The 15545-nt window shown below is 44.4% G+C and overlaps 1 protein-coding gene across 1 annotated transcript in view; it reads right to left on the bottom strand.

Moving 5' to 3' along the window:
* Positions 1-5472: 5472 nt before the first annotated feature.
* LOC120051448 (serine/threonine-protein kinase 11-interacting protein-like) overlaps positions 5473-15545 on the bottom strand; it is a 41603-nt gene continuing 31530 nt past the window's right edge. The window contains exons 25-26 of the mRNA XM_038998310.1: positions 13952-14178; positions 5473-6626 (exon numbers count right to left, since the gene is read on the bottom strand). Coding sequence (XP_038854238.1) covers positions 6486-6626; positions 13952-14178 — 368 coding nt within the window. The 3' untranslated portion in view covers positions 5473-6485. The remainder of the gene's footprint in view (positions 6627-13951; positions 14179-15545) is intronic.

Below are 15545 nucleotides of genomic sequence, written 5' to 3' on the forward strand. Positions count from 1 at the left end.
GAAGTAAAGACGGGGGATGGGAGTTGAGCAGTGCAGAAGGCCTGGTAGTGAAGGTATCCGGTCAAGGTACAGCGTGTTAACATTCCTTGGCCTCTAACCAAAAACAGAGATGGCCCATGGTGTAGGCCAAGGGCACATGCATGAAACCACTGACTGCATGTTGTCGGTCACACATGGCAACCAATAAACCTACAAACGCTAGTCATTGAACTTCACTATGTCACTCATAGAACGATGACTACATGAAATGGACTGTGTAGAAGGCCAATGAGCCGGAGAATTTAGATTAGGCTTGTTAACTCACTCACCATTAAGCGTTTCATTAGCGACTAAATTGGCTACACGCGTGTTAAAATGAACTGCTTAACGAGGGGTTGATTTCTTGATTGATAAAAATAGCTGATTTTAAGATTAAGATGATCAAGATAATGATGGCCTAAACAAAGTTTGACATCACCGCTGGAAGACGTTTGGTAAAAAAAAAAAGAAAGTGTGATGGAAAAATCCATCAAACATTGGCCCGTAACAGTTGTTGATGCACTCAGCTAACAAGATTAGGAAACAACTTGATTCCGAACAACCATTTAATTGTAAATTCTGAATTTAGATTAAATGAATACAAAAGTAGCAAACCTAAGCGCCTTGAGTCAAATTGCCCAAGAAAAGCTAAAGATCACACGATTGTAGCTTTGCTGACTGCGCGCACACAACGATGGTAATTTAGGGGACAAAAAAAGTATCGTTAAAGTTTGAGCAAGGATTGATAGGCAACAACTTGTGGAAGGAATAAATCGACACTAGTAAATTAAACTGCGAGTAAAGTTACATTGAGCGTTTGTGAACCTGGTAAAAAACGTCTCAAAGGATTATGAGTCTCCTCGCAAAAACTCACCTTTAAGGCTCAAAACTGTCCTTCTTGTGTTCAGCCTTAATTCCACTCGTAGCCTCTCCAAATTATCAACAACTGTTCTTTCTCCTCCGCGGCTCTTTCATAAACTACAACCCCCTCTTTTTTAACCCATTCGGTGATTTGTGGTACCATGTGACCCCTGCATCCATGTCGGGGCCCCAAGCACATTCATGCAGGACAAAAGAAGCGTCCCGAAATCCCTTTTCTCCTCCTACCATACCTCCACGTAACCCTGCCCCGTTTAGGAGGCCCTTATCTGAAACGTGAGATATACTAGCTGACTAGATACTGTTTGCTGTATACTGTAATTAAGTTATCACAATTTTCGTTGTATCATTTTATTGCTATTCTCAGATTACTTAAACAAAGAAAGTCAGAGATTTATGAAACCAATAGCCTTTTATATCTCTACAATCAAAAAACACAATAGGTAGGTGTAGCTAAGGATCTCCTTTAACTTTATGAGGTAGTTATATTGAGGTAGTTATCCACATGTCACAATGTAGGCTACTTCATCAGGGAAATTAAATATGAGAAATATATATGGGGGGGGGGGGGGGGGGTAGAGAGAGACCATTTAAAGAACAACCAAAATGTGAGCACTCCTTATGTGTGAGGTAGATTCTGCTCCAGCTGCTCCCTGTCTTGTTGGTTGTGTAGATAGGGAGAAAGAGTATGCTATAACAACATGCTCCCTGCTGTCCCTATCACACAGTTGTAGAGCTGGACCAGAACCAGATCAACCCTCAGCTCAACACTGTGAGAGAATGGCTGTGGGATTCCACATCAGCCCAGCTGTGTGCCTATGTCCAGATGGCCAAAGAATGTCCACTCTAGTTATGTAGCTATGTCTAATATGTATTGTAAGTCTACTGGGGAAATGGAATATGCATTTCTGTCACTTGTGTGGTAAATTAACAATATCCTTATTGATAGCACAGGAGGTTGGTGGCACCTTCATTGAGGAGGACGGCTCATGGTAATGTCTGGAGCGGAGTAAGTGGAATGGTATCAAATACATGGTTTCCATGTGTTTGATGCTATTCCATATGCTCCGTTCCAGACATTATGAGCCGTCCTCCCCTGAGCAGCCTCCACTGATTGATAAGATTGTGTATCGTGTGTCATACATAGCAAGATGCCAGTGATTCAACGTCTACAGCATCTTAAACCCAAAAGCATACCTTCCAAGTGAGTTTGATAAAAGTAGAATAGAAAATACCAATCTTGAGTTGAAGCACCTGTTGCTTGAACTCAAGCTTGGTATTTTGGCTGGTCTCCGCGCACATGATCTCACAATTAAAATGGGCTGTGTGTACACATTCCTCCACTGTTAAAACCTTTAAATTCGCACATAACAGCTTGCATAGTGGTGCCAACATCCGATGTTTGCCATATATGGTATGGTAATAGACCGGTCCCACTGTAACATCCACAAACCCGGAACCCATCTATCACAGGCTTAATTGCCAACGAAACAAAAACATTGTTTGAAATAACAGGAGACAGATTTAATAGGGTAAGTGCTGCTAGAGTTTATTGGAACAATACAGAGTACCTACGTCAAACATGTGGGCGTCATGCAAGACAAAACAGGTCCGCAAATGTTGTTTACTACCGCTGGTTTATTATGCCATAGGTGTGATAATCAAAAGCATGATCCACTCCTACTGAATCTCTTTAAAACACCCTCCCCACCCTTACAAGAAAATATTGCAGTTTCAAAACTGCAGTAAAAGTGCAGTAACTGCAATCGACTGAGCTATTTTGGACGGAGTAATTGCAGAATAACTGCAGTTATACTGCACTGTAACTGCAGTTACACTGCAATATTACTGTAGTAAAAAAAGTGATATTTTGGACGCAGTATTTGCAGCATACTGCAGTTAGACTGCACTTTAACTGCATTGTACTGCAGTTAAAGTGCATTCTGACTGCAATCTTTTTTCTTGGGTAAAGACCTCAGTTCAATGTTTAGTTTTGATTTACATTTGGTTGAGTTGTCAACTAATGTGAATTCCACATGAAATCAACAAAGCATCTCACCATGTTATTAGATTTAAGTTATAAGTTAGGACGAAATTCCCTTGCGCTGATTACTTTTTGCAAATCCAATCGGTTTTCACTTAGATTTATTTTTTGCTAGGTGGAAATAACGTTGATACAACCAGTTTTTGCCCAGTGGGTCTTTAACACGTTTCCTGAACAGAGTCCCATCCCATCTTCACAGCCAGGAAGGGCTCGCTGCCATCAACAAAGCCCTTCCAAAAAATGATTGCAGTTTTGAAACTGCAGTAAAAGTGCAGTAACTGCAGTCGACTGTGATATTTTAGACACAGTAACTGCAGAATACCTGCAGTGTTCTGCAGTTGAACTGCAGTTCTACTGCACTCTAACTGCAGTTACACTGCACAATTACTGCAGGAAAAAAACAGTTATTTTGAATGCAGTATTTGCAGCATACTGCAGTTATATTGCACTCTAACTGCAATATTTTTTTGTGAGGGGGGGGTGTATTTACTACTTACAGGTGGTATGTTGACTCTCTCTGGTGTCATTCACAGTGCTCAATAAGGAACTGTTGGTCTTAACTCTGGAAAAACAAACAGGAGAAAGCCCCCTCCCTGCATGGCAGTGACAGCAGGACTGGGACACTGCTGTCTTCTCCCAGGGGTGGGCAACACTTGAGTAGCATTGCCAGAGCTGTGTCAAGGGCCCCAAGAATGTTGCAGGAAGTGTGTATGTTGTGATATTTAACACTACTATCCCAATCCTTCTCACGCAAGCAGAGAAAATGTCCCCACATCTTCATCTCTACGTGAATGTCAGTCTATCACCTCTGGGTCTTTCAGGCAGTCAGTTGAATTAGTGTCTCCTTTGGGCAACTGTTGATCCGTACAAATGAAGTCTTAACATTTTGACGTATGTGCCTGCCAGGTAGATCACCCTGATGTTTTACTGATCTGGTGCTGTGTTCCCTACCATTTGGAACCACTGGGGGGGAAGTAGGACATCAAATAAAAGTTCTTCATTAGCCATGTGGTGGGTTGATTAGTAGAGTTATGTGCATCGCAGATGTTTTATTTCACATTTTAGTCATTTAGCAGACACTTGTTCAGACTGACTTATAGTACCAAGTGCATCCGTTTTCATACTTTTTCCAGTACTGGTCCCCCATGGGAATTGAACCCACAACCCTGGCATTGCAAGCACCATGCTCTACTAACTGAGCAAACAAGAACTACTTAAAAACGTTGAATCGGTGTGTACAGGGGTGTGGGGGCTGTGCTTTGGCAAAGTGGGTGGGGTTATATCCTGCCTGATTGGCCCCGTCCAGGTGTAACATTGGACGGGGTCACAGTGTCTTGCGATCCCCTCCCTGTCTCAGTCCCCAGGATCTATGCTGCAATAGCCTATGTGCCAGGGGACTATCGTCAGTCTGTCTTGCCTTATCTGATGTGCTGTGTGTTCTTAGGCATGCTCTCTCTATCAGAGGAGGCTGGTGTGAGGCTGCTATAGGACAGGCTCATAGTTTCCAAGTGTTTGGTAGCATTCCATTCTCTAATTCTCCTCCATCTCTCTATGTCTCCCGTCCTGGAGGACCTGAGTCCTAGGACCATGCCTCAGGACTACCTGGCCTGACGACTCCTGGCTGTTCCTGTCTCGTCCACCTGGTCGTACTGATCCAGTTTGTTCTGCGGTCCTGACTGCTGCTGTTGACCCCTGACCTGATTCACCGGCCACTCTCATCTCAGAACACCTGGTCATGAAAAGTCAACTGACATTGACTCCCGGGTTGTTGAACTGTTGCCCTCTCTATAGCCACCATGGTTATTATAATGACCCTGCTGGTGATATATGAACATTTGAACTTCTGGAATGAATGGCCACATGTACTCTTAACTCTCCCCAGCCAGAAGAGAACTGCCATCCCCTTTGAGCATGGTTACTCTCCAGGTTTCTTCCTAGGTTGCTGCCTTCTAGGGAGTCTTTCCTAGCCGTTGTGCAGATTTTTCTTTGGAGATTTGGTCCTGACCAATCTCTCCCTGAAAGGAAATCATTTAACATCTAGAGGGTTTTAAAGTGCTTCCTTCTTTCCTTCCTTCCTTTCTTGTGAGCCCTGATATGACAGGAATGGATAGACAGACTATCAGTGTGATGGTTAAGCCTATAAATCTATTTCAAAGCTTCGTGTAACTTTTCAGAATTTGTATTCCTCCTATGAAAAATGTCACTTGGTGTGGAAATGTTCTTGTATTACACAAAATCTTAGGAATTGTCAAATGTTTCATTGAAGAACCGCAAGTGTGTGTGATGGGGTAGAAAGTGATGATTATTGGTAGTTGTGTGGCCACGTGGATGACTGGAGGATTAGCGTGACGACGGGGATGGGGGGGTGCATTGCTGCGGTTGTGGTTGACGTTGGGCTGACCGTGTGAGAACAATGAAAAACCCCTCTGGAACTACATGATTACAGAGGGAAATGTAGCCATTGGAACTTTCTCACTGTGAAAATGAAAGAGTTGGACAAACATGTGGAAATACAGTGTCATAAGAGGATGTATTGTACCACAGATATGCATTTTTATTTAAAGTATAAAAAGCTATTTTTTTATCATTGATTTGCTGACGGTAAATAAATTAAGTGACACACATCTGTTTGTCGTCCACTTCTACACATCTTTTCATCTGTCTACATCAAAAATAGTATTCACTTGACATTCGCAATATAGTTAAACTGCACTAGAGGTATTAGCATAAGACTACACATTTTAACAGACAGCCACAAACCAACTAACACCTCCCACTTTAAAACAGGTCAGTCAGAACCCTTCCCTTTCACATTCCCTATCATGCGTATTCTGCACTTTTCCCAAGAATACAGAACACAGATACTGTCCCGGTTCATTGCCTTGGCTGCAACTCTTCACTTGGGTTGCCCTTACTTTGGCCTTCAGTTGCCCTTTTCCTTTACATAATCACAGTGCATAGAGACATCAAAAGTCCCTGATTAAAAAGAAAATAACTAAGAGGTGTCACGTCAGAGGTGTCTGGAGCGGAGCCTCACGGGATGGCTAGAGAGCCTTGTGTCGAGCGTGTGATGTCACAACTCACTGCTCCAGTCCCGGGACTCCTGATGAAGTTACAGTCCACTGAGCTTCAGAGGAATGGACTAACTTCCTTGATAACACACACACACAATTACCCCCAACTCACATTTTTGCTTACCCCTTTCTCCCTCCTTATCCTGTCCTCACCCCCCTGAAAGAAACACATGATTCCCCCTCACCCCTTTCACATATTCAAGGTGCATTAGAACGTAGCAGGACTGGCAACACCACAAGGCACTCTCCCTGGCTGGCTATACTGGCAGGGTTATAAAATGGACGGGATTCAGATGAGGCGTTAACAGATCAGTGCTTTTGTAAAAGTGACCAAACATCAGGAAATCATAGTTGGCTTCAAACCAGGTAAACATACTGTCCTATTGAGGGACACGTCTGACAGTGAAGAGACAGACAGACCCACACTCATGCAGGTGCACACACACAGTTGGAAGGGTGGGTGTTTTCCCTCAGGCTGGTAGGGTGAGGTTGGTGATGGCGAGTTTGACTCCGAACATGTTCTCCCATTGTGTTCTGACCCAGACCAGCAGGCCCTGCACCAGCTCTGCACTGTCAGAGTGCAACGACCACGTCTTCTCCTCCTTCACTATCTGCACAGGAAACACACAGACACTCATATGCTCAAATTAAATCAAACTTTATTTGCCACATGTGCCGAACACAACAAGTGTAGACTTTACCGTGAAATGCTTACTTACAAGCCCTTAACCAACATTGCAGTTCAAGAAGAAGAAAATATTTACCAAGTAGACTAAAATAAAAAGGAATAATAAAAAGTAACACAATAACGAGGTTATATACAGGGGGCACCGGTACCGAGTCAGTGTGGAGGCTATATACAGGGGGCACCGGTACCGAGTCAGTGTGCGGGGGTACAGGCTAGTTGAGGTAATCTGTACATGCAGGTGGTGGCGAAGTGACTATGCATAGGTAACAAACAAACAGCGAGTAGCGGCAGTGTACAAAGGGGGGGGGGGGGGGGGGGGGTCAATGTAAATTGTCCAGGGGGCCATTTTTATTAATTGTTCAGCAGTCTAATGGCCTGGGGCTAGAAGCTGTTGAGGAGCATTTTGGTCCAAGACTTGGAGCTCCGGTATCGCTTGCCGTGCAGTAGCAGAGAAAACAGTCTATAACTTTGGTGACTGGAGTCTCTGACAATTTTCTGGGCTTTCCTCTGACACCGCCTATTATATAGGTCCTGGATGGCAGGAAGCTTGGCCCCAGTGATGTTCTGGGCTGTTCGCGATACCCTCTGTAGCACCTTACGGTCAGATGCCGAGCAGTTGCCATACCAGGCGGTGATGCAACCGGTCAGGATGCTCTCAATGGTGCAGCTGTAGAACCTTTTGAGGATCTGGGGACCTATGCTAAATCTTTTCAGTCTCCTAAGGGGAAAAAGGTTGTGTCGTGCCCTCCTCACGACTGTCTTGGTATGTTTAGACCATGATAGTTCATTGGTGATGTGGACACCAAGGAACTTGAAACTCTCGACCCGCTCCACTACAGCCCCGTCGATGTTGATCGAGGCATGTTCGGCCCGCCTTTTCCTGTAGTCCACGATCAGCTCCTTTGTCTTGCTCACATTGAGAGAGAGGTTGTTGTCCTGGCACCACACTGCCAGTTCTCTGACCTCCTCCCTATAGGCTGTCTCATCGTTGTCGGTGATCAGGCCTACCACTGTTGTGTCGTCAGCAAACTTAATGATGGTGTTGGAGTCGTGTTTGGCCACGCAGTCGTGGGTGAACAGGGAATACAGGAGGGGACTAAGTACACACCCCTGAGGGGCCCCAGTGTTAAGGATCAGCGTGGCTGACGTGTTGTTTTCCTACTCTTACCACCTGGGGGCAGCCCGTCAGGAAGTCCAGTATCCAGTTGCAGAGGGAGGTGTTTAGTCCCAGAGTCCTTAGTTTATTGATGAGCTTCATGGGCACTATGGTGTTGAACGCTGAGCTGTAGACAACGAACAGCATTCTCACATAGGTGTTCCTTTTGTCCAGGTGGGAAAGGGCAGTGTGGAGTGCGATTGAGATTGCGTCATCTGTGGATCTGTTGGGGTGGTATGCGAATTGGAGTGGGTCTAGGGTGTCCGGGAGGATGCTGTTGATGTTAGCGATGACCAGCCTTTCAAAGCACTTCATGGCTACCGACGTGAGTGCCACGGGGCGGTAATCATTTACCAAATCAAATGTTTGATTTGTTACATACACATGGTTAGCAGATGTTAATGCGAGTGTAGCGAAATGCGTGTGCTTCTAGTTCCGACAATGCAGTAATAACCAACGAGTAATCTAACCTAACAATTCCATAACTACTACCTTATACACACAAGTGTAAAGGGATAAAGAATATGTACATAAAGATATATGAATGAGTGATGGTACAGAACGGCATAGGCAAGATGCAGTAGATGGTATCGAGTACAGTATATACATATGAGATGAGTAATGTAGGGTATGTAAACATAAAAGTGCATAGTTTAAAGTGGCTAGTGATACATGTATTACATAAAGATGGCAAGATGCAGTAGATGATAATATAATGTATATGTATATACTGTACTCTAAGTGGCATTGTTTAAAGTGGCTAGTGATACATTTTTGATCAATTGATTACATACATTTCCATTATTAAAGTGAGCTGGAGTTGAGTCAGTATGTTGGCAGCAGCCACTCAATGTTAGTGGTGGCTGTTTAACAGTCTGATGGCCTTGAGATAGAAGCTGTTTTTCAGTCTCTCGGTCCCTGCTTTGATGCACCTGTACTGACCTCACCTTCTGGATGATAGCGAGGTGAACAAGCAGTGGCTCGGGTGGTTGTTGTCCTTGATGATCTTTATGGCCTTCCTGTGACATCGGGTGGTGTAGGTGTCCTGGAGGGCAGGTAGTTTGCCCCCAGTGATGCGTTGTGCAGACCTCACTACCCTCTGGAGAGCCTTACGGTTGTGGGCGGAGCAGTTGCCGTACCAGGCGGCGATACAGCCCGACAGGATTCTCTCGATTGTGCATCTGTAGACGTTTGTGAGTGCTTTTGGTGACAAGCCGAATTTCTTCAGCCTCCTGAGGTTGAAGATGCGCTGCTGCGCCTTCTTCACAACACTGTCTGTGTGGGTGGACCAATTCAGTTTGTCCGTGATGTGTATGCCGAGGAACTTAAAACTTACTACCCTCTCCACTACTGTCCCGTCGATGTGGATAGGGGGGTGCTCTCTCTGCTGTTTCCTGAAGTCCACAATCATCTCCTTTGTTTTGTTGACGTTGAGTGTGAGGTTATTTTCCTGACACCACACTCCGAGGGCCCTCACCTCCTCCCTGTAGGCCGTCTCGTCGTTGTTGGTAATCAAGCCTACCACTGTAGTGTCGTCCGCAAACTTGATGATTGAGTTGGAGGCGTGCATGGCCACGCAGTCGTAGGTGAACAGGGAGTACAGGAGAGGGCTCAGAACGCACCCTTGTGGGGCCCCAGTGTTGAGGATCAGCGGGGTGGAGATGTTGTTACCTACCCTCACCACCTGGGGGCGGCCCGTCAGGAAGTCCAGTACCCAGTTGCACAGGGCGGGGTCGAGACCCAGGGTCTCGAGCTTGATGACGAGTTTGGAGGGTACTATGGTGTTAAATGCTGAGCTGTAGTCGATGAACAGCATTCTCACATAGGTATTCCTCTTGTCCAGATGGGTTAGGGCAGTGTGCAGTGTGGTTGCGATTGCGTCGTCTGTGGACCTATTGGGGCGGTAAGCAAATTGGAGTGGGTCTAGGGTGTCAGGTAGGGTGGAGGTGATATGGTCCTTGACTAGTCTCTCAAAGCACTTCATGATGACGGGAGTGCTACGGGGCGGTAGTCGTTTAGCTCAGTTACCTTAGCTTCCTTGGGAACAGGAACAATGGTGGCCCTCTTGAAGCATGTGGGAACAGCAGACTGGGATAAGGATTGATTGAATATGTCCGTAAACACACCAGCCAGCTGGTCTGCGCATGCTCTGAGGACGCGGCTGGGGATGCCGTCTCAGCCTGCAGCCTTGCGAGGGTTAACACGTTTAAATGTTTTACTCACGTCGGCTGCAGTGAAGGAGAGCCCGCAGGTTTTGGTAGCGGGCCGTTTCAGTGGCACTGTATTGTCCTCAAAGCGAGCAAAGAAGTTATTTAGTCTGTCTGGGAGCAAGACATCATGGTCCGCGACGGGGCTGGTTTTCTTTTTGTAATCCGTGATTGACTGTAGACCCTGCCACATACCTCGTGTCTGAGCCGTTGAATTGCAACTCTACTTTGTCTCTATACTGACGCTTAGCTTGTTTGATTGCCTTGCGGAGGGAATAGCTACACTGTTTGTATTCGGTCATGTTTCCGGTCACCTTGCCCTGGTTAAAAGCAGTGGTTCGCGCTTTCAGTTTCGCACGAATGCTGCCATCAATCCACGGTTTCTGGATTGGGAATGTTTTAGTTGCTGTGGGTACGACATCGCCGATGCACTTTCTAATGAACTCGCTCACCGAATCAGCGTATTCGTCAATGTTGTTGTTGGACGCAATGCAGAACATATCCCAATCCACGTGATCGAAGCAGTCTTGAAGTGTGGAATCAGATTGGTCGGACCAGCGTTGAACAGACCTGAGCGTGGGAGCTTCTTGTTTTAGTTTCTGTCTGTAGGCTGGAAGCAACAAAATGGAGTCGTGGTCAGCTTTTCCGAAAGGAGGTTGGGGGATGGCCTTATATGCGTCGCGGAAGTTAGAATAACAATGATCCAGGGTTTTACTAGCCCTGGTTGCGCAATCGATATGCTGATAGAATTTAGGGAGTCTTGTTTTCAGATTAGCCTTGTTAAAATCCCCAGCTACAATGAATGCAGCCTCAGGATATGTGGTTTCCAGTTTACATAGAGTCAAATATAGTTCGTTCAGGGCCATCGATGTGTCTGCTTGGGGGGGAATATGTACGGCTGTGATTATAATCGAAGAGAATTCCCTTGGTAGATAATGCGGTCGACATTTGATTGTGAGGAATTCTAAGTCGGGTGAACAGAAGGACTTGAGTTCCTGTATGTTGTTATGATCACACCACGTCTCGTTAATCATAAGGCATACCCCGCCCCTCTTCTTACCAGAAAGATGCTTCTGTCGGCGCGATGCGTGAAGAAACCAGCTGGCTGCACAGACTCCGATAGCGTCTCTCGAGTGAGCCATGTTTCCGTGAAGCAAAGAACGTTACAGTCTCTGATGTCTCTCTGGAAGGCAACCCTTGCTCGGATTTCATCAACCTTGTTGTCAAGAGACTGGACATTGGCGAGTAGTATGCTAGGGAGTGGAGCGCGATGTGCCCATATCCGGAGCCTGACCAGAAGACCGCTTCGTTTGCCCCTTTTACGGCAACGTTTTTTAGGTTCGCCGGCTGGGATCAGATCCATTGTCCTGGGTGGAAGGCAAAACACAGGATCCACTTCGGGAAAGTCATATTCCTGGTCGTAATGATGGTGAGTTGACGTTGCTCTTATATTCAGTAGTTCCTCCCGACTGTATGTAAGTAAACCTAAGATTAGGCAGGTTACCTTCGCTTCATTGGGCACAGGGACTATGGTGGTCTGCTTGAAACATGTATACGCATACACACACCTATATCATGTGGTTTGGTACATGGCAAAGAGTTGCTGGCAACTTCACATTTTTGGAAGTGATGGAACAATGCTTGAAAGTATTGATTGTTTGAAATATCTGGGTTTGAGGATAGATTCTGAATGATCTTTTGGACAGCATATAGATTATATTAGAAAAACAACAAACTATACGCCTGGTTTACAATACAGAGTTGTTTTACTGTATCCATTAGAAAGACCGTAGTAAACCATCTGCTGCTTCCTGTCCTAGACTATAGTGAAATCTTTCAAATCACAACCAAGACCTTACTTTGAGAATTCAATGTCATAATCTTTGCAGATTCATTCTTGTATATCATTATAAGACATCATTGCACAATGTCTGAATCACTAAATGGACTGTCCCTCCCAAACAGAAGACAACTGCATTAGAACCAATTTATTTTTTGAATGGATCAACTTAAAACATGTTTTGTCGTGTTGTGTATATTTATTAAAAGGAACACCCAAATGACAAATCATTTACCTATCAAAATCAGGACATTAAAAATCACACATTGAATTTAAGAAAGCCCTTTTTTAAATGTTAAGATCAAACTGTTTTTTAAACTAATAGAAACATCACCATGTGATGACCACGTGGTCCCGTGTGGCTCAGTTGGTAGAGCATGGCGCTTGCAACGCCAGGGTTGTGGGTTCAATTCCCACGGGGGGACCAGGGTTCAATTCCCACGGGGGGACCAGAATGAATATGTATGAACTTTCCAATTTGTAAGTCGCTCTGGATAAGAGCGTCTGCTAAATGACTTAAATGTAAATGTAATGACATTTGTAAATATGTACACTACCGGTCAAAAGGTAAAACACCTACTCATTCAAGGGTTTTTCTTTATTTTTACTATTTTCTAAATTGTAGAATAATAGTGAAGACTCAAAACTATGAAATAACACATATGGAATCATGTAGTAACCAAAAAAAGTTTTAAACAAATCTAAATATATTTTACATTTGAGTTTCTTTAAAGCAGCCACCCTTTGCGTGAATCAGGCCTTCATGGTCGATTCGCGCAAAGAAACCACCACTAAAGGACAGCAATAATAAGAAACACGAGCAATGGACATTAGACCGGTGGAAATCTTTCCTTCGGTCTGATGAGCCCAAATTTAAGATTTTTGGTTCCAACCACCGTGTCTTTGTGAGACGCAGAGTAGGTGAAGGGTTGATCTCGGCGTGTGTGGTTCCCACCGTGAAACATGGAGGAGGAGGTGTGATGGTGCTTTGCAGGTGATACTGTTGGTGATTTTAGAATTCAAGGCACATTTAACCAGCATGGCTAGCACAGCAATACGCCATCCCATCTGGTTTGAGCTTAGTGGGACTATCATTTGTTTTTCAACAGGACAATGACCCAACACAACTCCAGGCTGTGTAAGGGCTATTTGACCAAGAAGGAGAGTGATGGAGATCTGCATCAGATGACCTGGCCTCCAAAATCACCCAACAACCCAATTGAGATGGTTTGGGATAAGTTGGACCACAGAGCGAAGGAAAAGCAGCCAACAAGTGCTCAGCATATGTGGGAACTCCTTCAAGACTGTTGGAAAAGCATTCCAGGTGAAGCTGGTTGAGAGAATGCCAAGAGTGTGCAAAGCTGTCAAAGGCAATGGGTAGCTACTTTGAAGAATCTCAAATATAAAATATATTTTGATTTGTTTAACACTTTTTTGGTTAATACATGATTCCATGTGTTATTCATAGTTTTGAAATACAATGGAGAAAATAGTAAAAATAAAGAAACCCTTGAATGAGTAGGTGTGTCCAAACTTTTGACTGGTACTGTACATATTACCTCGACTAACCTGTACCCCCGCACATTGACACGGTACCGAAACCCCCTGTATATAGCCTTGTTATTGTTATTTTATAGTGTTGTACATTTTCTTTTTTTACTTTAGTTTATTTAGTAAATATTTTCTTAACTCTTATTTTTCTCATAACTGCCTTGTTGGTTAAGGGCTTGTAAGTAAGCATTTCACGGTTGGATTTGGCACATGTGACAAATAAAATTAGATTTCATTGTTATTAGACAGTAGTTGCCACATTCTTCTTCTTACTAAGTATTGTTTATTTGTTAGTTGTTTTCATCTGGACACTCTTGAAAACAGGATGATGCATCAAGAGATTTCATCCTGATAAATGTCTAATAAAACATACAAACGTGTGCCCAGCTTTGCTCATGATAGCATTTAGCTTATCCAGCTTACCCTTGAGAACTTGGAAGAAGTCCTTCCTAATTTAAGACCAATCACATGTCTCTTTCCTCCCTCAGTCTCACCTCATCGTAAAGCTTGATGTCCATTCTGCACGGGTCAGACGACCATAGATGGACAGAGCTGACACAGCTGATTGGCTGGGTCTCCTGAACAGTGACCCGCCCACTGCAGGGTTCCCCGTTCTCATTGGCTGATGGGTGGGGCAAGCTCTTGCTCCATTGGTGGTCTTCGTTGAGCAGGTACAGTGTTTCCCGAGTGGCCAGCACTGTCAGAGGGGTCACACTGTCTTCTGGCAGAGAGAAGAAATACAACATGCATTTGGATAAATGTTTAAACCCCCTCCCCCCTGTACAGATTATAATCATATACTTGCATCTAAATAGTTTGGCTTGTATTGTATTTATCTAACCGGGGGTCTTATGGCACGTCTCAAAGTGTTTTACCGTCTGGTTAACAGACACAGGGAGAGCCATATCAGTGGGACGTCGGTACTGTGGTGAGATAAGACAAAGAGCTCTCATCTCCCCAGCACCCCCACTGGGAAACAGCTGCCTCTCTCTCCCCCTCTCCTCTTCTTCATCTCCTCTCAGTGTTGATCTACTCCATTAAACCAGGAAGGAACTGTCCAGCTTTGATCAGTCGACAATCAATCACCAGGGGTATAGGGTGATAAATAAGAGTCCTGCAACACTGGATCTGACTCGACTTTATTTAGATTTTTTTGTTTCACCAGGTAGGCCAGTTGAGAACAGATTCTCATTTAAAACTGCGACCTGGCCAAGATAAAGCAAAGCAGTGTGACAAAAACAACACAGAGTTACACATGGGATAAACAATCGTACAGTCAATAACACAATGGAAAAGTCTATATACAGTGTGTGCAAATGAAGTAAGATTAGTATATGGGGTTTACCCAAGAAGACTCAAGGCTGTAATCACAGCCAAAGGTGCTTCAACAAAGGACAGAGTAAAGGATCTGAACACTAATGTAAATGTGATAGAAAAATCTGTATACAGTGTGTGCAAATGAAGTTAGGAGGTAAGGCAATAAATAGGCCAATAGTGGCGAAGTAATTACAATTTAGCAATTTACACTGGAGTGATATGTGCAGATGAGGATGTGCAAGTAGAAATACTGGTGTGCAAAAGAGCAGAAAAACAAAAACAAATATGGGGATGAGGTAGGTAGTTGGTTGGATGGGCTATTTACAGATGGGCTGTGTACAGCTGCAGCCATCGGTAAGCTGCTCTGACAACTGACGCTTACAGTTAGACTACAGTGATCTCCCACAGGGAGAGAGAGTCATGCAACACTGGGTCTGACTAGACTACAGTGATCTCCTATAGGGAGAGACAGTGGGAGGACTATGTTGGGAGTGATATACGTAATAGTCCTCCCTCATTCTCCCCACACCAGTCCACTGAAGTCCAGGGATATAAAGTGGCTGGACTCAAATGGTTGGACACTTTCCTATGTCAATGGATATATTACCTATTCGATTCCTCCTCATGTTTAAACCCAGTTTACAACCCTTCTATTCCTCCATCCTCCGGATGTTTAAACCCAGTTTAAAACCCTTCTATTCCTCCATACTCCGGATGTTTAAACCCAGTTTAAAACCCTTCTATTCCTCCATCCTCCTGATGTTTAAACCC

This window comes from Salvelinus namaycush, chromosome 7 (genome assembly GCF_016432855.1).
Source record: "Salvelinus namaycush isolate Seneca chromosome 7, SaNama_1.0, whole genome shotgun sequence".
Taxonomy (NCBI): Eukaryota; Metazoa; Chordata; class Actinopteri; order Salmoniformes; family Salmonidae; genus Salvelinus; species Salvelinus namaycush.